Source organism: Neolamprologus brichardi, chromosome 22 (genome assembly GCF_056152115.1).
Source record: "Neolamprologus brichardi isolate AB-2024 chromosome 22, ASM5615211v1, whole genome shotgun sequence".
Classification (NCBI taxonomy): domain Eukaryota; kingdom Metazoa; phylum Chordata; class Actinopteri; order Cichliformes; family Cichlidae; genus Neolamprologus; species Neolamprologus brichardi.
The window spans coordinates 32,071,902-32,095,751 of record NC_142124.1 but is presented as its reverse complement, the minus strand read 5'-3'; the positions used below and the strand labels follow the sequence as shown (position 1 = coordinate 32,095,751).

Here is a 23,850-nt window from a genome sequence, read left to right as displayed (position 1 = left end):
CATCCATAACATTCTTGTAATTACTATTAAAACCTTTACTGGGTAAAAAAAAAAAAACCCAAAAAGAGTGGGAGGCGTTGAACAAAACACCCGATCAACAAACTCTGACATGAGGAAAAAGCGAACAAATCATTAAAAATATTGGCCTATCAACACAATTTAAAACTATTGCAACATCTTGTTTTTAGCAACACAAAAGCTTTGCATCAAAGTACAAACTTGGATGCTGATACTGTATGCTGGCCTCTTTTCATTGCAGTCACATGCAGACAAACATGTACAAAAGCTCATAACCATGAACACATCAAATCTCAGAGTAGAGCCGCTGCTCCTCCACATCGAAAGGAGCCAGCTGAGGTGGTTAGGGCATCTGACAAGGATGCCTCCTGGGTGAGGTGTTCCGGGCATGTCCCACTGGGAGGAGGTCCTGGGGCAGACCCAGGACACGCTGGAGAGATTATATCTCTCGGCTGGCCTGGGAACGCCTTGGTGTTCCCCCAGATAAGCTGGAGGAGGTGGCTGGGGAGAGGGAGGTCTGGGCTTCTCTGCTTAGGCTGCTGCCCCCACAACCCGGCCCCGGATAAAGCAGAAGAAGATGGATGGATGTAATTTTTATTGTTCATTTATTAAAATTCTTTTTACATTCAATTCAATTTTATTTATACAGCCCTAAATCACAACAACAGTCACCTCAAGGCGCCTTATATTGTATGGTAGACCCTACAATAATACAGAGAAAAACCCAACAATCATATGACCCCCTATGAGCAAGCACTTTGGTGACAGCAGGAAGGAAAAACTCCCTTTTAACAGGAAGAAACCTCCGGCAGAACCTCCCTGAGCCTGAGAGAAGGAAGGCAGGATAAAGACATGCTGTAGAGGAGAGCCAGAGATTAATAACAAGTGTGCTTTAATGAAGAGAGGTCTATTAACACATATTGAGTGAGAAAGGTGACTGAAAAAGAAAATACTAAATGCATCATGGGAATCTGTTTTCTTGTTCTCTTATATGCTGGTTTAGTGTTTTATCTATTAAGAATAGAAACTGTTTTCAGGAGTGTTGTTAACGCCTGCTCCAAAATCAGAGATGATAATCTAAAATGCATATACCATTTATTAATATCTGTAATATCTAAGAGCTTAATACCATAAGTTTGTTTTAGCTTATTTACAGCTGAACTAAATTTAAGGCAGCTGGCTTTTACATTGGCACCTTTGCTTGGTGCTCCATAATACCAAAGTACAACACGAGTCATCGAATGCCTGCAATCCAATGAAAGGTTTTGATGTCATCATAGTAAATTCAAGAGAATCAACTTCAACCGTTTCCATGAATGTCAGTCATTGGGTTTGTGACTCTGACTCTGCTCCCTGATTCCCCAGGGTGCTTTGCTGGATCGGTCCCAGACCTGGAGCACACAACACATTCTCATCTGCTGCGTTTGTCTGGGAGACAACAGCGAGGATGCAGATGAAATAATTCAGTGTGACAACTGTGGGGTGACCGTCCATGAAGGTAAGGTAGAGTTATTTCAGTATAGTGTGCATGTGCGTGCATGTATGTAGGACGGTGGTGCGGTGGTTAGCACTGCTGCCTCACAGCAAGAAGTTCAAATTCACCATCTGACCAAGGTCTTTCTGTTTGGAAGTTGCATGTTCTCTTTGTGTTTGCATGGGTTCTGTCCAGGTACTCCGGTTTCCTCCTACAATCCAAAGACATGCAGTTAGTGGGGTTAGGTTAATTGGTAAGCTAGGTAGCTATATACTCTTTAAATACTCTTTAGCGTCACCAGGTATAATCGTAGTAGTAAAAAATAATAATATTAATGAGCTATGAAAGACTTCCTGTAGCGGTTTTTAGGGCAGAAGAGATGAATGCTTTCTCTATTAGCCTTCTTCCACTACTACAGACCCGCCTCTGTTTTAGTTGTTTTCCATAACAGTCAAGTATAGGGATGGGTATTGTTTAGGTTTTATCCAATACCGGTGCCAAACCGGTACTTTTGAAACGGTGCTGGTGCTTGAACCGATGCTTAAAGAATGGAGAACACAAACTTTGTCCAAAAACTTCTTATGTTTTTATTTTTAGAAGTCTCTTTTTTTTCTGCAAAATGATAACCAAGTTAGCCTTTTCTGTTGATACAACATACCTCCTTTGGTTGGAACCGGTGCTTAAACAATGGCAAACACAAATTCTGTCCAAAAACCTCTCATGTTTAGCTGTTTTTTGTTTTTTGTTTGTAAAAAGATAACAAAGTTGGCCTTTTCTGCAGCTGTAGGGCATATATGGTATCACTCTATCAAACAAGAAGACAGCCGCATGTAGCTATGACGTGTTTGCTAGTTCACCTTACATGCATTAATGTAATAACGTGGTTAGCCTACTCAACGTAAATTACACACGAACAACATTAAGCTACTCACGCAGAGAAGAACGGCTGCTGCTGCATCATCATCCTCATCATTTCTGCTACACTGGCAGGGCTAGGGGCCAGGACTCTCCTCTTCGGGTTTTTGGGGGATGTTGCTAACTCCGGGTCCGATAACAAGCACCACACCCGCAGTAGATGTGCTCGGTGTGAGGTCTCGCAGCAAGCTATCAAATACGGCGCATTTCTCGGCTTTTAAAAAAACGCTATGCGTCACCAGGTGTTTTATCATATTCGAGGTGTTACCTCCTTTGCACAGTATCAGCTTAAAGCACTTGTTGCAGCTGCTGAGTTTGCATCTTTTGGTGTGAAGTACAGCCAGACTTTTGACCGCTTCGCCTTGGGCATTTTTAATCTTTAGCTCTGCTCTAAAAGAACGTACGTACCTGGGTCTGCCTACTATCCCTGGAAAGGTAAAATAATTGGCTAGAATCCAAAGTGTATGACATCTCAGAAAAAATAAAGCACCGAAATGTGCGCTGCTGGCACCGGATACCGGTACCCATCCCTAGTCAAGTACCACCTAATGTACGCAAAGTCAGTATAGCAACGCAGGCCTGAGTAGGTATCCATATACTCTCATCGGCTACTTCATAAGTTACACCTTACTAGTACTAAATTTAGAACTTGTTTGGCTTTCAGAATGTAGAATGTGTATATATATATATATATATATATATATATATTTATTTATTTTTTTTTTAGAAAAAGAAAATTTGTATCAACAATATTTTAAATAAAAGTTCATTTTCAAGAAACCAGTATGAGATTGAGACTAGGGCTTTGAAGTCTTCCTGGCAGTCTGCTGTCCTCTAGCATCAGCAAGACATTTTCACCCAGAGAGCTTCTGATCAGTGGATATTTTTTCTTTTTAGGAACATGCTCTGTAAACCAAAGAGATGGTTGTAAGAAAATCCCAGTATTTCAGCTGTTTTACTCAGACCAGCACCTCTGGGACCAGCAACCATTCAAAGTAAACTTAAATAACCATTCTTCCCAATTAACATCAGTATGTCCCATTGCTAGGTTTGCTTAGTCTACCAGCATATTGTCAATAGCAAGGATGAACTTCCAAGGGTCTTGTGCTCACCTCAGTGTTGTGAAGCTGTAATGGAGTAAACTGATATATAACCACTTGACTTTAATACCATTTAACCATATTCTGTTCAGTGAATGTCAACCTACAAAGAAAGAAGACTGCTCCTACATAATTCTGCTTCATTTAAATAGTTTTTGGTCATCAGGCCTATTGAGTCAAGGTCTTTCTGATCACAAACGTTTCCATTACAAAATCCTGTTTTTACCCATTCTTCCTGTGCCAAAATGATGACTGTATTTAGATAATAAAAGTCTGGTTTTAGTCGGCCTGTCAACACAATTTAAAAAACAGGTATGTAGTTTGAAGTCTACACTTTCACTACACATTGAAATGGGGAGATTGCAAGGGCGCAATGCTGCAATGTCATGTTTAATAGGTCATTTGATACCGATGCTACTCTGATGGGTATGTGAGTTAAAGCCCTTGTTATAGGAAGCAAATGCTTATCTCCTCTGCTGCTTTGCTTTGTATACACAGTCATAATAAAAAGGAAGTACATCTTCTGTTCAGTTCAGTTTTGCCTGGCAGGATATACCAGGTGTTAAAATGAGGTAAATACAATCTGAGATAAGCAACGGTACATGGGATATTACATCATGTCAATGTTTATAAAAAAAACCCCAAACATAAGCCAATCAGTGCCAAAATAGGCGAGCAGTGCATGATAAACTAAGTACTCCCTGTGATTCAGTAGCTTGTAGGACCACCTTTAGCAGCAACAATTTGACATAATTGTTTCCTGTATGACTTAAACACTTTCTCGCATTGTTATGGAGCAATCATATTACTAAAGGTGCTACTGACATGGAAAATGGACTGATTCTTATATAGTGTTTTTTTACTCTCCTGGAGCACTCAAAGCACTTTAATGATATGACATTCTCACCAAATGTTGGTAACGACCAATGCAATCCACACATGCAAAGAAATCAATACACAAAGTCCATAAATGATGTGTATTTAATGAGAAATGACAAAGGGAAAAACCTTTAGAAATGTAGTTAGACAACTGGGGACATGTTCAATACTGATTTGCTTTTTACTGTAATGGTTATTTGAGAAATAGCAGTGTAGGGATGTATTTATTTATGTAAATACGATGTGGTAACATAATAAAAAAAACCCTGTTCAGGCATCTATCTGCTCTTTGATCTTGTATCGTTGTTGTATTATTGAATCTTGAATTGTAACAAAGGACAAGGAGGGAGTAAACTTCTGTCCAGCTTCTTCAGCTGAGTGAGTGCAACCGCTTGGAAGCAAAATCAATGACTTAGTGAGTCATCTCTTTTGAATTGGAGTTCTCGGAGAAATACACAATTAAGGGTGGCCATGCATACACTCTCATTCAATTATTTCCCCTCTTGTTGTGCTTTAAAGGAAGATTTAAAGGGAGCAAGCAGAGCTCATTTTAAGATAAACGTGTAGTTATAAAGCCTCCAATGGTGCTATAAAGCATTTTTTTTACTTCTCTAAGTTGGTCTGTTAGTCTTGGGCACTCACATGTACACAGGTTATTTGATCCATTATCCTGGCAATGACATGCCTGCTGGATTTAAAAAGTGCAACTTTTGTTGTCAGGACAGTCACTCAAATGGGCTGAATTAACCTTGAAACACCAAAACCCTTTGAGGTAAAAGCGAGACCTGTTCTACCATCTTGGACAGTCACACTCTTTAACAACACAAACACAGAGTAGTGAAGGATAAGAAAAGTGCTGATCACCAATTCTCCATGGGCATAGGCAGACACAAGATATTAAGAGCTGGTCTTAAATTTATCTTGTTCATATTCCTGGTTGATATTTTCCTTCTCTGGGACATGTTTAATCTCCAAAAAAGGACACAGAAGGGAAGCTTAAGTGGTTTGCAATAGAGGTTGATAAAGAAGAGGACATGGCAGCCCTTGCAGCCAGTTCTTATCGTCATCTGGAAGGACAGATATGGTGTTCATTTTTCCAGACTGTTAAAATATTGAACTTAATTGTAGAAAGAAGTTGGGCATTTCAAATACTTGTGATTGCTTGCAGTCACACAATTTCTGATTCCAAAAGACTGTTTCTCTCATTTGAAGTCTTTTCCTAAATATTGTTCATTTTTATGGCTCTAATAAAGATGTTGTATCATTTCTTAACAAAGTCTAATCTTTGCATCTGTTACATTAACAATCTACTAAGCTCAGAACTAGGGATGGGTATCGTTTAGGTTTTATCCGATACCGGTGCCAAACCGGTACTTTTGAAATGGTGCCGGTGCTTAAACGGTGCTCAAACCGGTGCTTAAAGAATGGAGAACACAAAATTGGTCCAAAAACCTCTCATGTTCAGCTGTTTTTTTGTAAAAAGATAACAATGTTAGCCTTTTCTGCAGCTATAGAGCATATATGGTATCAGTCTTGGCTGGAAGCAGCTTAAACAATGGAAAAAACACAAACTTTGTCCAAAAACCTCTCATGTTTAACTTGCCTTTTTAGCCAGGGTGAAGGGAGTATCTGCCATCAAACAAGAAGACAGCCGCATGTAGCTATGATGATGTTTGCTAGTTCACCTTACATGCATTAATGTAATAACGTGGTTAGCCTACTCAGCGTAAATTACACATGAACAACATTAAGCTACTCACGCAGAGAAGAACAGCTGCTGCTGCATCATCATCCGTCATCATTTCTGCTACACTGGCAGGGCTAGGGGTCAGGACTCTCCTCTTCGGGTTCTTGGGGAATGTTGCTAACTCCGGGTCCGATAACAGGCAACACACCCGCAGTAGTTGTGCACGGTGTGAGGTCTCGCAGCAAGCTATCAAATACGGTGCATTTCTCGGCTTTAAAAAAAAACAAAAAACCGCTATGCGTCGCCAGGTGTTTCATCGGATTTGAGGTGTTACCTCCTTTGACAGTATCACAGTATCAGCTTAAAGCACTTGTTGCAGCTGCTGAGTTTGCATCTTTTGCTATGAAGTACAGCCAGACTTTTGACCGCTTCGCCTTGGGCACTTTTAGTCTGTAGCTCTGCTCTAAAAGAACGTACGTACCTGGACCCGCCTACTATCCTCGGAAACGTAAAATGATTGGCTAGAATCTAAAGTGTGTCACAGCTCAGGGGAAATAAAGCACCGAAATGTGCGCTGCTTTTCGGTCTGGTTTCTACCGTTTATGTCAGAACCAGTGCCATCATGGCACCGGATACCGGTACCCATCCCTACTCAGAACTCAAGATGGGTGATGACTGTTGCTGTACTGAACCCCATAATAGATCGATCTGCCGTTTCTCCTAATAACATGGTATCACTGTACGTTTAAAACAGTACATGGAAGTGTGTGGTCTTTGCGATAATTGAAGGTTGCACCATCCAGATCATCAAGAATAAGTCTTAGGTTGGGCTTAGACTTGGGGAGAAGCAACCTGTCTCTGAGTAGACTCCTTTGATTATTTATGACCACATGCGGAGGATGTCCAGCATCGTCCATAATGTCCAGCAGTTTCTTTAGTGTCGTCTTCTCTGCCACTGTCACCAGAATGTCCAGCTTCATGCCGGCCACAGAGCCAGTCTTCCTGATTAGTTTTTCCATCTGGATGAGTCCTTCTTTGCTGTGCTGCTCCCCCTACACAACACAGCATAGAGAGGTACACCGGCAACCACCGACTAGTAGAACAGCCACAGGAGTTTCCTGCAGATGTTGAAAGACCTCAGCCTCCTGAGGAAATACAGTCTGCTTTGGCTTTTTTTTTATACAGGTGCTGCGTGTTGTATGTCCAGTTTGTTGTCCACCCACAGTCCGAGGTACTTGTACATGTTGACCACCTCCTTAACTGGACCTGCACCTGGTCTGGACCTCCTGAAGTCCACAACCAGTTACTTGGTCTTCAAAGTGTTGAGCTGCAGGTGGTTTGTGTGACTCCATGTAACAAAGTTCCTCACCAGACTCCTGTACTCCTCTTCCTGACCATCCCAGATACAATCCCAGATACACCCCATGATGGCTGTATCATCCGCAAATGTCTGAATATGGCGTGATTCAGAGTTATAGCTCAAGTCAGAGGTGTACAGGGTGAAGAGAAGGGGGGACAGCACAGTTATTGTGGTGCTGACCACAGTGGCAGACGTGATGTCCTTCAGCCTGACATACTGTGGTCTGTTGAGTTTTTCCTGAAGCAGACGGGGCTGGATTGTATAACAGGCACTAGAAAAGTCGAGGAACAGGATCCTTACCGTGCCTTATCCTGGTGCGAGTGAGCTCTGTGTGGGAGGTACAGAATAGCATCCTCCACACCGACATCTGCCTTGTTAGGCGAACTGTAGTGGGTCCAGGACATGTTGTACCTGGGGCTGGAGGAGGTTGAGAAAGAGCTGCTCTAGAGTCTTCATAAGATGTGACGTCGGTGCCACCGGTCGAAAGTCATTTAGCTCATTGGCCCGGTTCTTTTTGGGGACCGGAATGATGCAGCATGTCTTCCAGAGGGTGGGCACTCTCCCCAGTCATAGACTGAGGTTAAAGATTTGTTGTAGCGGCTCCCCTAGTTCAGCAGCACAAGCCTTTAACAGCCTAGGACAGTGGATTAGTGTCTATTAAGTTGTGTTTCTACATTTTTCCCCAATATGAACTCAAATACTGATTTCTGGAATGAAATATACAACAGTAATTTGTGCAAAAATAAGAGTATGAACTCCCAACTCATTATGAAGTGAGCCAAAAAGTGTACAACACAGGTGAAAAACTACACAAAATGGGATTCAGAGAAGTTTTATATGTGACTGGCAAGTGTGGTGTGGTACCATTGTGTGGATACCATCATACACTTATTCTTTGTACAAGTTACAAGTACGTACCAATAGCACACAGAGGTTAGATGAGTTGAAACACAAATTTTCCATTACACTGATGAACCTAGAACCTATCAAAACCTGGCCCATAATGTTTTTGTTGTCCAAAGCACAACTTTGCTTTTGTTTTGTTTTTCTGTTTTTATAAACAGGTTAAAACTGAGACTTTTGAGAATGCTAGAGATCTCTATCTTGGTGTCAGACCTTTCATAACGCAGATGAGGTTGCTCCCAGATTGGATCTTGTCCATCCCAACATTTCCTACCCCTATGACACAACCCTTTTTCCACGAGAAAATGGAAAACACTCAAAAACACTTACCTGAATGTCGGTTGTGAGTAGGTCCTCGGCATCAGTTGACAAATCAGTCTTTCTAACTTGGTTGGGTTTTGTTTGTTGGATCTGTTGATGAAATCTTCAAGTTCTTCCACTCTGGGTGGTGCTGTCACTTGTCGTTGTATGGTTGTTTGTTTTGAAATTAGCTGTTTAAGTGTAAATAGTAATAAAACTAGTTTAGTTTAAAGCGAACTCTTGCAGTCAACGCTACAACCTTTTGAATCTTAAATTTTGCACTGGAAATTTTGCGATCTGACACCGGGCTATTTAGATATGGGAAATTAGAAGTCATCTAGGCCTTTATGTCTTCACTTCAGCTAACTGATTTGTATCATACAGCTTCATGGATAAGTAAAGGTGGCTATCATCTGCATAGCAATACAAATCTATACAGTGTTTTCAAACTCCATGACTAGCTTTTGAAGTAAAGATACCTCAGAAATGCCACAAATTGGCGTCTCTCAGATAGATATGATTGAAACTTTGCAGTGTAATTCCTTTCATACCTATGGTGTGTTCTAGTTCTCTGTAATAAATTGTTATGGTCAACAGTATTGAATACTGCCCTGTTATCTAGCAGGACAAGCACAGAGATGAGTCCACTGTCGGAGGCCATAAAAAGAATATTTATAACCCTCACTAGTGTGCATCCTAGAAACACTGCTGACTGAAACTCGTCATATAAACCTTTCTTCCGCAAATATTTAGTTAACTCTTTGACACCTACTCTTCAAGATTAAAAAAAGGTTAGAAACCAGTCTATAATTAGTTAAGACAGCATTAATTAATGCTAAAACTTACTTGAGCGGTCTTGTAGGAATGGGGCCTAAAAGATGTGCTGATAGTTTAGTGGAAGAAATTCAGGTCACCTCAGAATGATCAATATTGGGAGCAAGACTTAAGGAAATATCAGCAGTTATTAAAGTAGCACTACTCAATGATACATGTGTGGGAAGGCTGGTAATATTTTTTTATCTCAATCCACCCATCTGTTCTCTTCTGTTTACTCTATTTCGGGTTGTGGGGGTGGGCCTTAAGTATTCTCTTAATTGCTGGGTAGGGTCAGCTGTACAAAAAGTGTGACGCCTAAGGAGGGACACACCTATATAAATTGAAAATCACACCAGGCCCTGCTAAGGCCGTAACTACTGTATATTTGCTCTTTGAATGGTGTTTTTTATAGTGATGATGTAAAGCAATACTTTCTAATCACACTGTCAAGTGGTGGTCTGACTGGTGTCTAAAAACATAATGATGTAGTTTGAGTTTGAGTTCATACTGGATCAGTAGGGGAAAAACGAAACACCTGCGCATTCAAGAATAAATACTTGAAGAACGAATGCTATGCACCCTTGCTAAAAAGGTGTAGTACTCTTAACATACTGACTCATTTCAAAGCTCACAAACTATTTTTTTAAGATTAAAACATAAAGGGCTGGATCGACTTCCGGGTGTCATGGCGGAATGAGTGGACGCGTTTGGTGGCTGCTCCCTATAATCAGGAATAGAAAAACACCGAAAACTCGTTAACAGACAACTCAATTGAGTAAGGCGAACGTAGTTGGTGAGGAATAAGGCAAAAGGAGGCCAAAATGCCAAGGGGACATGACAAAGCCGCAAAAACAAATGCTAACAATGCAACAGGACAAGATTGCACGAGCCCCGACAGTATAATTAGCGACTCGGCTGGCGAGTTATTAAAAGCTATCGAATCATTGAAATCAGAAATGAAACAAGATAACGAAAGGCTGAGAGAAGGCATCAACACGCTACAGCAGGAACTGGACGGCAAACTCGATAAGATAAAGGAGGACATAAAAACTCTGTCGGAGAGAGTGGGGGAAGCTGAGGACCGAGTGGGAAATATAGAAGACATGACACTGGAGCTAACTGAAGCGCTCCTCCAAAGTTTGAAAACACAGAAATTTATTCAGAACAAGCTGGTGGATCTAGAGTCAAGATCCCGCAGAAATAACATACGCCTGTTTGGAGTGGAGGAAGGCGCTGAGGGGAGATCCGTCCAAGACTTTGTTTCGGAGTTGCTACAGCACGAAATACCTATACCAGACGGGCTGGAACTCAAGATCCAGCGGGCCCATCGTATCCCCATACAGAAACCGCGCCCTGGAGAATTCCCACGCCCGATTCTTATCAATTTCCAGGAATTCACAACGAAAGAACTTATACTTCGAGAAGCTTGGAAAAAGAAGCAAATCCAGGTGAATGGCAAGACGATTTATTTTGATCATGATTATGCATCAGATATTGTCCAAAAGCGCAAACAATACAGAGAAGTTAAACAGATATTAAAGGACGCGGGTGTGCGCTTCCAAACTCCCTACACGAGCATGCGGATCCATTGGCGGGACGGAGTCAGAAACTACAGCAATGCACGAGATGCAGCTTTGGAGTTACAGAGGCGGGGATATGATGTACAGATCCCGGCGGTATCTGAGGAGGAGGACGCGCTAACTAGAAGGTGTCGAGAGTGGAAACGGGTCCCAATTTCCCGTCGAGAGCAAATTACCTCCCCGGGGCAGAGAGCTAAAAAAAAGCTGGAGGAATTTCAGAGAAATGTTGATTAGTTCGGGGGACATCTCTCCCCTGCCACTGATCAGAATATCACAGGGTTGCCTCATCAATTCAAAGAACGGGAGGAGCAACACCGGATGGAGGTAAATACGTTGGACTATAAGATGGGAACAATATTTTCAGTTTTCAAACTTTTTATAGGGCTCTCCCTTTATGGAGGTTTTTACCCTAGACCTACCAACGGGGTCATGGTGGGAGATTGTTTTTTCCTACTAATTGGGAGTCGCAAGTTTTTGATTATTTTTTGTTTTATGTTTAGTAATATTGTTTTTTCTTCTTTTTTCAAATTTGAGGGGATGGTTACTGCACATTGTACAAGTCATGAGTGGTGTAGGTAAAATAAACATTATCTCAATCAATATCAACGGTCTGGGGAATCCGGTTAAAAGGAGTAGGTTGTTATCTAAATTGAAACGACACAAGGCGCAGATTATATTCATTCAAGAAACTCATATGTTACAAGACGAACATGAAAAATTTAAAGTTTGGCTATGTAAATTCCTTTTACAGTTCATGTAAGAATAGCAGACGAAGAGGAGTTATAACTTTAATTTCTAATACGGTAAATTTTGAAATGCTAGAGGAAATCTGTGACAAGGATGGTAGATATGTTGCTGTTAAAGGGAGGATTAATAATAATGTGGTATCTCTGATAAATGTGTATGCCCCTCCAGAGGGCAACCCAAAATTCTATCAAAAAATATCTGAAAAAATTATTAGTTTTAGTGAAGGGACTTTGATATGTGGGGGTGACTGGAACTGTGTATTAAATCATACTAAAGATACTACAAGCTTAAAAAGACGCAAAAATAATAAATCCAAGGCTCTTAATTTACTTATAAAGGAAGTGGATCTTTGCGATGTATGGAGAGAATTACACCCTCTGGAGAAGGACTATACACATTTTTCAGTAGCCCATAAGGTACACTCAAGGATAGATTTCTTTTTGATAAATAGAAGCGATAAACATAGAGTCATAGAGTGTAATATCGGTATAGCTGATCTGTCGGATCACAACGCCATACACTTGACTATTCACTTATATAATCAGAATAAGAAATCATTGTGGAAATTAAATACTGGTATTCTTAACAATGAATCTGTGGTACAAGAGATTAAAAAAGAATTACAAGTCTGTATTGCTGACAACAAGGATGAACAGATGGATCCAACAATAATTTGGGATACTGTTAAAGCAGTAATTCGAGGGTATCTGATATCAAGGACTACCCATATCAAAAAAATGAAAAAACTCACACAAGTCAAATTAGAACAACAATTAAGGGATTTAGAAAAAAAACAGCATACAGATTTGAGTGCCGACTTGGCTGAAAGCATTAAAGATGTAAGAAAACAACTAAGCGATCTGTCTATGGAGGAAATAGAAAAGAAACTGAGATTCACAAAACAAACATTTTATGAGTCTGGTTCTAAAGCAACCAAAGTACTGGCTAAACGGTTAAAATCAATACAAATAAGTAATGCAGTTAATAAGATTAGAGATCCAAACACCAAGGAACTATTATATGAACCAATACAGATAAAAAATGCCTTTCAAAAATATTATAAAACATTGTATAATCAACCCGACCAGAAAAACAGACAAGAAATTGAAGAGTACTTGGATCAGTTAGACCTTCCTTCTATTGGGACAACTCAAAATGAATTTTTAACTAAACCAATCACTAAGGAAGAACTGGATAAGGCAATAAGGAGATTGAAATCTAATAAAAGTCCAGGGAGTGATGGGTATCCCAATGAGTGGTATAAGACTTTTAAAGAGGTTTTGGCTCCTATTTTGATAGATTCCTTTAACTGGACATTGAAACACGCTAAAACTCCACCCTCTTGGAAAGAGGCCATTATATCAGTCTTACCAAAAGAAGGTAAAAACAAGGAAAACTGTGACTCTTATCGCCCAATCTCTATTTTAAATGTGGATTATAAATTATTTACATCCATAATCACAAGACGCTTAGAGCTGTTTCTCCCAGATCTGGTGGATGAAGACCAGACAGGGTTCATTAAGGGGCGACAGACACAAGATAATATACGACGCACATTGCATATAATTAATGAAGTTAATAAAGAGAAAATCCCAACAGCCTTAGTGAGCTTAGATGCTGAAAAGGCCTTCGATAGAGTCTCTTGGATATTTCTTTTTGCTGTTTTGAAGAGAATGGGCTTTAACAGTATCTTCATCGAGTGTATACAATCCTTGTATCACAGGCCATTGGCTAGAATTAAAATAAAGTTTTGAGCTCTTCAGAGGAACCAGGCAGGGTTGCTGCCTGAGTCCAGCCCTTTTTGCTCTGTATATCGAGCCCTTGGCTCAGTATATACGGCAAAGTGCAGACTTAAAAGGGGTTTTAGTTTCTAAAATTGAACAACGAATAGGTCTCTTTGCAGATGATATAATTATATACCTACAGGATCCTGACACGACCTTTCCTCGGTTGATTAAAGCATTAAAATATTTTGGCAAAAACTCAGGATATAAATTAAATATCGTAAAGACTCAAGTACTCTGTCTGAATTGTTTCCCCAAAGAATCAATTCAAAATGAATATAAACTAAAATGGGACTCAAATAAGATCAAATATTTAGGTGTCTATCTAACTAGTGAAATAAGTACACTATACGAGGCAAATTATGTAAAGATTAGTAATACAATCCAAAAAGATTTGATTAAATGGGCTCCGCTTGTCATGGACCTTAGCTCAAGAATAGAGGTAATAAAAATGAATGTGCTTCCCCGACTACTGCATCTATTCACTTCATTGCCAGTCCATATACCAGATGCACAATTTGGTAGATGGGATAAATTAGTTAGTAGATTTATTTGGAAAGGGACAAAGCCAAGAATAAGATTTAAAATACTCCAGTTAAGAAAAGAAAAAGGAGGACTTGCCCTCCCGAATTTCAAGGAATATTTCTATGCAGCCCAGCTGAGATATATTGTTTACTGGTGTTCACCGGATTACACCTCAAAATGGAAGCATATGGAGATAAATTATTGTAAATTATTATCATGTCATCCACAAGCAAGATTGGGAGAAGAAACTATCCAGTCTACGAACACAAATCTCATTACTGAATTCACTATTAAACTCTGGTGGATTATAGTGAAGAAATATAGAATTATAGAAGACTGTAAATTGCTGATTTGGCCTGCATATTCTCGAAAATTCCAAAGTGGACAATGGGATAGTACATTTTTAAGATGGGTCAATAAAGGAATTACAGCAATATGCACATTAATAGACGGGACAACATTCAAATCCTTCGAGAATTTACAGAGACAATTTGGACTGGATAAATCAGATTTATTTAGGTATTTTCAATTAAGACATTTTTACAATACAGAAATTAGGAAGAAGTTCTTGAGAGAAGGAAGCCATATAATAGAAATAATAACAGGTGCATATAAAAATCCTCCATCAAGAATTTTATCGAAATTATATAATGGCCTGCAAAATTTGAATAGGAATGAAACATTATATATCAAACAAAAGTGGGAATCGGAATTACATCTTGAGTTGTCAGAGGATGACTGGCGATCCGTATGTCTCTCACAGCATAATTCCACTAGCTCTAGACGATGGAGAGAATATGGCTGGAAAAATGTGATTAGGTTCTTTATTACTCCTTATATCAAAAGCAAGCAGCTGAAAACACCCCAACAATGCTGGAGATTATGTGGAGACTGGGACGCCAATCATTCTCATGTGTTTTGGAAGTGTAAAAATATCAAACCTTACTGGGAAAGCATTGCGGTAACAATGACGAAAGTGCTGGGGTATGACGTGCTGTGTGAGGCACGAGTAATGTATTTTGGAATATGGGAAAATGTAAGAAATGTAAGAAAGGAGGACCATTATTTGTCAAAACTGGCTGAAAAGTGACCCTTTAAAATTGGAAGAATGGACTGATGTAATCGAGGACATATATATAATGGAGAAAATGACCTACACTTTGAGACTGAAATCTGACAAACACCGAAAACAGTGGACAAAATGGATAGCTTATAAGACTCATTCAGCCCCATAGGGCAGGGACCTCTCCTTGTTGTTGTTGTTGTTGTTGTTGTTTTTTGTTGGTTTTTTTCCCCCTTTTCCCTTCTTCCACAGATTGGGTGTCCTTTATTTATTTATTTTATTTTATTTTTTTGTGTTCTTTTTTTCGTGTTTTGGTTTGCATGTACTATAAAATTGGAAAAAGTACAAAATAAAAAGTTTAAAAAAAAAACAAAAAAACATAAAGGGCTTTAGGTCAGAGATGAAAGGTGAGTTGTATCTGCAGTTAAGACTTTACTACTTTAGTTATTGTACATTTTTCAGGGTTTTACTTTTGGCTCTGTAAAGAGTTTCAGATAGCAGACCGTATATATGGGACCCCTGTACTGGAGTGGACAGCACTAAGGCTACGTCCACACGTACACGGGTATTTTTGAAAACGGAGACTTTCCGTTTTCGTTTTAAAAAATAATCCCGTCCACACGTAAATGCAGAAATGAAGAAAAACGCTGCTAGGAACATGCCAAAGCAACAGGTGGCGATATATTCCTAACCGTGCAGAAATGTTTGCCAATCAGAAGTCTAGAAGCCTCGGTGGGAAAAAGTAAACAAAGCTGGGGCATAGAAGCAGAACCGAGTCGTATGTGTGGAGGGACAGTAACTGTGTGTGTATATGTAAGCATTTAAACACTGCAGAGAGTAAATTAACAGTAACAGTATTGTAGAAATTCATTTCACCGAAACAATAACGTGGCGCACAGTGTGACGTCAAAAAATGCGCACACCTTTGACGCTGCGTTTTCTGCGTTTTTCTCGTCCACACGTAAATGCAAAAACGGAGTTTTCAAAAATATCCACCCTGGCCGGAGTTTTTAAAAATCTCTGTTTTCAGTGACCGAAAATGCCGTTTACGTGTGGACGAAAGGTGCAAACGCATAGAAAAATCTGCTTTTTCAAAAATACGTGTGGACGTAGCCTAAACCTCTGTACATTCATCAAGTTTGGCTGATGAAAAAAAATGCCTCTTGTCCTGAGATTTATTTTAATTTCATACATGGTTATGTTACAGTGACAGAGATAAAAACACATGAATAACTAATCTATCAAACCTATGAACTTAAAATGAACGTACTTTTCCAAGTTTTTCTAGAGATGGGGTTGGAGCATACCATAAATGAGCCTTATTATTGGTAAAAAGCAAAATGTATAATTGTATAACTGTGAAAACGAGTTTATATTTTATTCTGTAACCTTGTACACTTTCTTCTGATGTATTTTGTGTTTGTGGAACATAAACAAAGCGTTTTTTTCATAAAATGTCAATATAGTTGAGCAGTTCTCTCGGTGGTTCAGTCAACTCTACCTTCTTTTTTTCCTGCAAAGTCCATTTCTGACAGGGATAATCTTCCTTCAGGGATTATGAAGCTATCTTGTAGTCATCACTTTTTGTCAGCTTAGCTCATATTAGCCACTAACCCATGGCTAAACGGTCTGAGCTTTGTATCTCAGTTCAAAAGGAACACCAAAGATTTGTGGCACGGTTCAACCATACATCATTTAAACCAGCACGGTGGTTGTTCATAAACCCCAGTTTCAGAGCTCAATAAGTAAAGATGAACTGCCTAGATGATCCTTTTTTTAAGCCTCCTGCCCTTGGTACATCTTGCGGGGGCAAAATTGAGGTAGAATACATAATAGTGGTGCTAAGGGGTAACAATAGATTGTGAAAACAGATCGTCCTATTCTTTAAAAAGGAAAAACTGCAGTTGTGCCTTAATTGCACGAGTGAGTTGATTCCACGGAAAAACCAAAGGCCTGTTTTAAAATTTCAGACTAGAGCCCGAGCAGCCTCTGAAGAGCAGATTTCAGAATTAGTGATTCACCATGGCACACAGCAAATGGTCTCTCAATCAGAAAAGGACGCGCGCCCACCAAACAGTGTAGAGCTGAATAAACAACTCTGTCTACCCCAGTATTTGCTTTTTATGGGCTGTCTGACTCCCCAGTGTGGCATGCAGAACACTAAGTTTTTGATTTTTGAGTCTTTCCCATTGCTCGAAAAGCCCAAAGGCTGCTTGACTGAATTAGGAGTTGGAGTGTTATCTCCCTGACAGAGGGAGAGTGCTGATTGCTGTTCTCATTGGTAGTAAAGCGCACGTATGCCTGGTGTAATAGCAGCCATAGAAACCACATCAGCCAAGTAATTGTTTAGGCAGCCTCAGAAAATTAAGAGGACAATATTAAAATGTGTTTGCTTGGCTTCATCCAGCTTCTAAGTTTTTTCTCCTGCAATGTTAGTTTGCTGGGTGATTTTAATATACATCTAGACGCTGTCACTAATACTCTTATGAGAGATTATTCATCATCTCTTAATAGCTTTGGCCTGCAACAATTTATTGATTTTCAGTCTGACTCTAAGGGCCGTATTCTTGATATTATGCGATGTATGCAGTGTTACTCCTCAGAACTGTGGAGCATCTAATCTTTCCATATCTGACCACAAGCTGGTATCTTTTGATGTCCATTTAATATTATCTAAGTCAAACTCTTCGCTCTGTCATATCGCGATATTAAAAACATTGACATAACTGCCTTCTGCTGTAGAACAGTCTGCCCAGTAGAGACAATTTATCTACTCTGATAAACTGGTGTCTTACTACAATAATGGACGACACAGTCTACTCAGTACTTTCCATTAAAAACTTGGACTTTCTATTTCATTCACTCTGTTCTTTGATTTATTCTGGATTTATGCAAACTTAAAACTAAAGATTGCTTGGAATGGCTCTGCACAAAGACTGGTCTTGCTGTCCATAAGGATATGCATCGTCAACACGTGGAATTATAAGGATGCTCTGTCTGCAGTCAAATATGAATATTATGCAGTACTAATGAGGTCTGGTGAAGTGAATACAAGGACTGTCTACATCAGGGGTGTCGAACTCCAGGCCTCGAGGGCCGGTGTCCTGCAGGTTTTAGATACCACCCTGGGTCAACACACCTGAATCAAATGATTGGTTCATTACCAGGCCTCTGGAGAACTTCAACACATGTTGGGGAGGTCATTTAGCCTTTTAAATCAGCTGTGATGGATCAAGGACACATCTAAAATCTGCAGGGCACCGGCCCTCGAGTCCTGGAGTTTGACACCTGTGCTCTACATTAAATCACCTGACAATTTTCCACCACAGGTTTACTGCACTGAGCATTAGAACATTTTTCTAGCCTTTTTCAGTACTAAGGTTAGTAACATCTGTCAGCAGCTGGCTCTAGATAATTCCACATATGGCACACTGTATGATTTTAAAGAAATCTAAACCTTCTACGTGTTGCCTTGACCCACCTCTGACTGGCAACATCCTGTTTATCCTCTCTCTCTCCTTTAATAACTGAGGTTATTCACTCTTCCCTGATCCCTGGCTTTTTTCCTTTACCTCTTAAAACAGCTGAGATAAATCGAACACTTCAGAAACCCGGTGAACCTCAATAAGTACAGTTCAATTGCAATTTTACCTTTTCTTTCAAAAATTCTTGAAAAAAATGTTGTTGTACACCTTAATAACAGTCATTCGTTTGAACAATTTCAGTCTGGTGTTCTGCCACTTCACACTACAGAGGAAGTCCAGGACAAAATCACAAATGATCCACTAATGGCAACTGACTTTGGGCTGTTAGCCATGCTTTCTCTATGATCTGCGCTCTGCCTTTGATACAGTGTCGCATGATATTCTTTTAAAGAGATCAGAATCTGTTGACATCATTGGCACTTGCCTGATTTTTAACCATATCTCTCAAGTTGTAATTGGTAAGTACAGTTAAAAAAAAAATAAAATCAGGTTACAAGCTTGCCTGTCGTCAGTAATGTTCCCCAGGCCTCTGTTTATTTATCTTTACCCTAAAATCAAAACTGTTGCTAAATATCTACTGTCAGTTTTGATTTATTTATTTTTAAGAGAGCAAAAACCTTTGCCATCGATGAATTCTTGCCACGCAGGATAAAATCCTTTTTGAGGAGCGTGGAACTCCTTAGATAGTTCCCTTCCAGTATCTAGTGAGCACCATATTGGATAGTAAATATTAAATTCAATTTGTGGTCCATAGTGGGTTGCAAGAAGAAGGCTAAATCCTCTGGGTTTCTTGCTGTGAAATCTACTGTGTGATGCAGGGTCTTCTAATCTTCTGCACACTTCGACAAAACCCTGAGGAAGTAACGACTAATCATTATCTGCAAAGGGTCTTATAGTCCCCTTCTTCTCTCCGCCTTTCCAGTATGACATGGCTATCACCTGATGTTGGCATCCAATTACTCAATGTAACTCCAATCATTTGATTTTGAGTCACACCTTGTTGTTCTCTTGTTGCGCCCTCTCTCCTTATCTCTGTATCAAAAGTTACTTCATTACTATCGTCACACTTAGTTAGCATAATTCACTTCAGTTTACATAATTTCAATGTGTTTGTTTTTTTTAAAATTTCGATTATACCCTATATGCAGTTCCCTGCATTAGCAGCCTAAGATCTACCATTGACATTTTTATAACAAAGGAGATCTTTTAGCTGCTGTCCACTTATACAAATGTGCACGGGAGGTGAATGTGTGAGGATTGGAGGGGTATAGATTAAATGGACATGAGAGCATACGCCAGAATAAAGCAACTTGTGGCATGTTGGATGACAACATTGGAAGTTCCCAGGAAGCAGGAGCACCTTTTGCATCTTCTTCTCATTTTGTTGGTTGTGGGTAGCTCTGTTTCCCCTGATTGTGCCAACCAGAGCCAGTTATCATCTGAGGTAGGGCTGTGCGATATGACAAAAATCTCATATCCCAGTATAAGACATTTATCGTCCTGACAACAATATAAATCACAAAAATGTAACGTTTTCTGTAAATTCTGTGAATCTCGGGCAACTTGACTTGCGTGAAGTTTTTCCAGCTGGTGTAACCGATGCATGAAACGATACATTTTTAGTCATAAGTTGTAACGGCCACCATTTTCTTTCAAAGTTTGAGTCTAAGGTTAACTTTTTAGCACCTGACAGCTCTTTTTTTCTTTCTTCTCATCTGTAAACTCTCTGCGTACTCTTTCACGTGATTCAGTTTAGTCTCAACAGGATCTTGAGCTTTATTGTGAAAGGTTTACATGGAAAACAAACAAGTGGACAGCAGAGCCACGTGATGGTTTTCATTGTTGCTAACGACAACATGTAAAAACAGGCGCTTGTCCGTCAGTAGTGTTAAGCGCACGACTCACAGGATACGGGTCCGGTTGTTGCAGGAGCAGAGTAGGGGTGGCTGTAGCTCAGGTGGCAGAGCGGATCAGCCGCTAACCAGAAGGTCGGTGGTTCAATCCCAGGCTGCTCCAGTCTGCATGCCAAATATCCTTGGGCAAGATACTAACCCCATGTTGCTCTCCGATGCATCCATCGGAGTGTGAATGTGTATGAATGTTAGATACTTAGCACTTAAGCTTAGAAGTGCTTGTGTGAATGGGTGTGATTGGGTGAATGAATTAGCTGTATAAAGCGCTTTGAGTGCTCGGACAGAGTAGAAAAGCGCTATATAAGAACCAGTCCATTTACCAGTAGTTTGGTGATATTAAATATAAGAGAAAGAGAGAACTTTAAGAAATTAATATAGCCACTACAGTGACCATCAAAACGATGAAAAAATATTGCTGTAAACAGTTTATTTTACGACACCACAAAACAAACGATAGTGTAATAGGAAACAATAGACGTTTTTATATCGTCATTCAATATATATCATTATATCGAACAGCCCTAATCTGAGGAGTTGCTCTGCCAAAGTGAAGCAAGTAAAGACGTTGTCAGTGTGTCCTTGGAGCTCCTCTGTTAGTTGGTGTGTGAACCCGTTTCCCTTTTTTACATTGTTTACATTTGTGTCTTAATAAAGGCAAAAGGCATAGAGATATGTCACATGGGCAGTGTTTGGTGTAAGGTGTTTTAGAGTTATACATTACTTTAATCAAAGGAGCTGTTTCTGTAATGCAGTAGTGTACTGCATTTTCTCCACTTGCGCTGACTTCAGCTCATTGCAGAGGAGGAAAATAGCCAAGCTAGCTTTTGAGGGCATTACTTTTATTTTCAGCTGTGGGAAGCATCAGGAATGTGACGGTAAAGTGCATACTGAGCCTGGCATTAAAAAAAAATAAATCAGAATTGAATCTACAAGGATGTGCAAAAACAGAATGCTAACATAAAGGAAATAGATAATCTCAGTATGATGTGAAAACTGACTGCATGCAAAGCCCAGCCAGGGACTGATTTTTCATCAGGAAACAAAAGCAGTGATTAGCAGTCACGTTGTAGCCTTAATTTCTGCTTGTGAGCTGCTGTTTGGACTAGTCCACAGTTTCAGCTTTGCTGTCTTTGTGTTGGTTCTCTCAAAGAAACATATTTTGTGCCCTGATTGGGTTAGGAATTTGTGCTAGAGTAAATGTGTAGCCTAAGGTTTATATTGTTAAATGCTAATGATGTGTCAGTGGATCTCAGACCATGTTACAGAGTAATGCAAAATTATCTTCTTTTTTTTTTTTTTTACTCCTAACCTCTAACCTCTGTGGCACAGCTTTGCATCTACCACATGTGTTGCACGCTGTGGCTCACAGGAGCAGTTTTCATTTGAATGGGATGACTGTTCAGTGAGGTTAATACTGGTCTTTGCTTCCAGGGTGTTACGGTGTGGACGGCGAGAGCGACTCGATTATGAGCTCGGCCTCTGAGAATTCAACAGAGCCTTGGTTCTGTGATGCCTGCAAGAATGGAGTGACTCCCAGCTGTGAGCTATGCCCCAACCAGGATGGCATCTTCAAAGAGACGGATGCTGGGAGGTGGGATACAGTGGCACAATGACCTGGTGGTCAGTTGCCATTTAGAAGATACAGCAAGTGGAACATGTTCAGAAACAAATAACAGCTAATGATCTGTGCTATTCAAAATGCTGCAGGGATCCAAAGACCGTCTGAACTGCGTTATATATTCAGTGCTGAGGAGAAAAGCAGGTTTGATTAAGAAGGAAAATAGAAGTGTTGGAGGAATGGAGGGAGGAGAAAAGAGAGGAAGAAAAAGAGTGAGAGAAAAGACTGTGTTATGTGAAGCGTGGAGACTTCAGCCACGTTATCGCTGATAGTGCTCCTCAGCCAGGCTGCACACGAATTTACTACTTCAGTAGAGCATGAAAAACACAGCAAATTAAACTGTGAAGCGGTTGCTTGCTAGAGATGGATATCTTTATATTGGACTTTGGATTCTCTTGCCTAAAGTCCACATTTGAAACTGTCTCACACCAAACTGTAGCATGAGTCTGGGCCTACATAAATCTATGAGGCAATTTCTTTTTGAGTATGTGAGAAACTAGTTTCATGATATTAAGTGTCTTATTGTCTACACAAATTCTCTACATTAAATGCAAAAATAAACCATAGCCATGATTTATCAGTTCACAGCTTTTTGTGAAATCAGCATCCAGGAGTCGAAATGTTTAAAATGCTACTTGATTCTGAGCCATTTCCAATTCTGGATTTTTCTACCATTCTTTGTACTGTTTGTTCACCAATTTTGCTTTTGTTCTTTGATGTTTTCAGGTGGGTGCATGTGGTTTGTGCCCTTTATGTTCCTGGAGTGGCATTTGGAGACATTGATAAGTTGCGACCAGTAACACTCACAGAGATGAATTATTCAAAATATGGGGCCAAGGCAAGTTCTCTTTTTGCTCACTGATGAAGATGAATTTCAATGTAAATAGTGTTTATCGGCCATGAGGCCAATCCGTGCAAAGACTGGGGTCGTACCATTAGAGAAAGGAGGAGGGGGGCAGGCGTGTAGTGGAACAGACAGTTACACCTGCGAGCCAGATTAAAACGCAAGCTTGTTGGGGAAAAAATGAAGACATGGGCGAAAATATAAAATGAGCAGCATCTGGCTGCATTTCAATGATATTAGGGAATTTCTAAAATTAGGAGGTGGCTCAAGTGAAGCCCAATTTTATTTTCATTGAGAAAAAAAAGAAAAACTGGACAGTCTTTGTAATGAGCTGCCAGAACCTTTTCTGTAATCTTGCATCATGCTGACAGATTTTTTTGTCACAGCATCTTTTTCTTTATGATGTTGAAAAAGTTAAATTTGTAACTTCTTTACATTGACAGAAAGGAGAGTTTCACTGGTCCCGCCCACTTATGATCAGAGAGGGCTGAGTTTGACGCCCATAAACTAGAGGCTGTGTTCAGACATTTTTTTTTGCAGCAAAACTGATTAAACACCGGAAATGCTCTACTTACAGTAATCATTATGATCAGTAATGGGGCACAATTTAAAAGTGGCACGTTCCACCCCTAAAGTTGCTGAAGTTACCTGTTGAGAAGGCACTTAGTGGGGGCGAAGTTTGAGAAATTCGGCTTTAGAGCTTTTCAGCTAAAGTTTCGTCAGTCTGAAGTGATGTATACGCGAGGTAATTGTGCTAAATACAAGCGTTAAGGTGAGGCTGATTTATCATGTAAAACCTGAAAGCAGCTTAATTAGAAATTCACATGGAAGCGTCAGAA

General features: G+C 39.9%; 1 protein-coding gene across 2 annotated transcripts in view; it reads left to right on the top strand.

Annotated features, from left to right (window-relative positions):
* Positions 1-23,850, top strand: part of phf14 (PHD finger protein 14) — a 129,310-nt gene that overhangs the window by 6,127 nt on the left and 99,333 nt on the right. For both annotated transcript variants that reach the window (XM_087834494.1, XM_087834495.1), the window contains exons 4-6: positions 1,384-1,516; positions 21,981-22,140; positions 22,894-23,005. In XM_087834494.1, the coding sequence (XP_087690620.1) occupies positions 1,384-1,516; positions 21,981-22,140; positions 22,894-23,005 (405 nt within the window). The remainder of the gene's footprint in view (positions 1-1,383; positions 1,517-21,980; positions 22,141-22,893; positions 23,006-23,850) is intronic.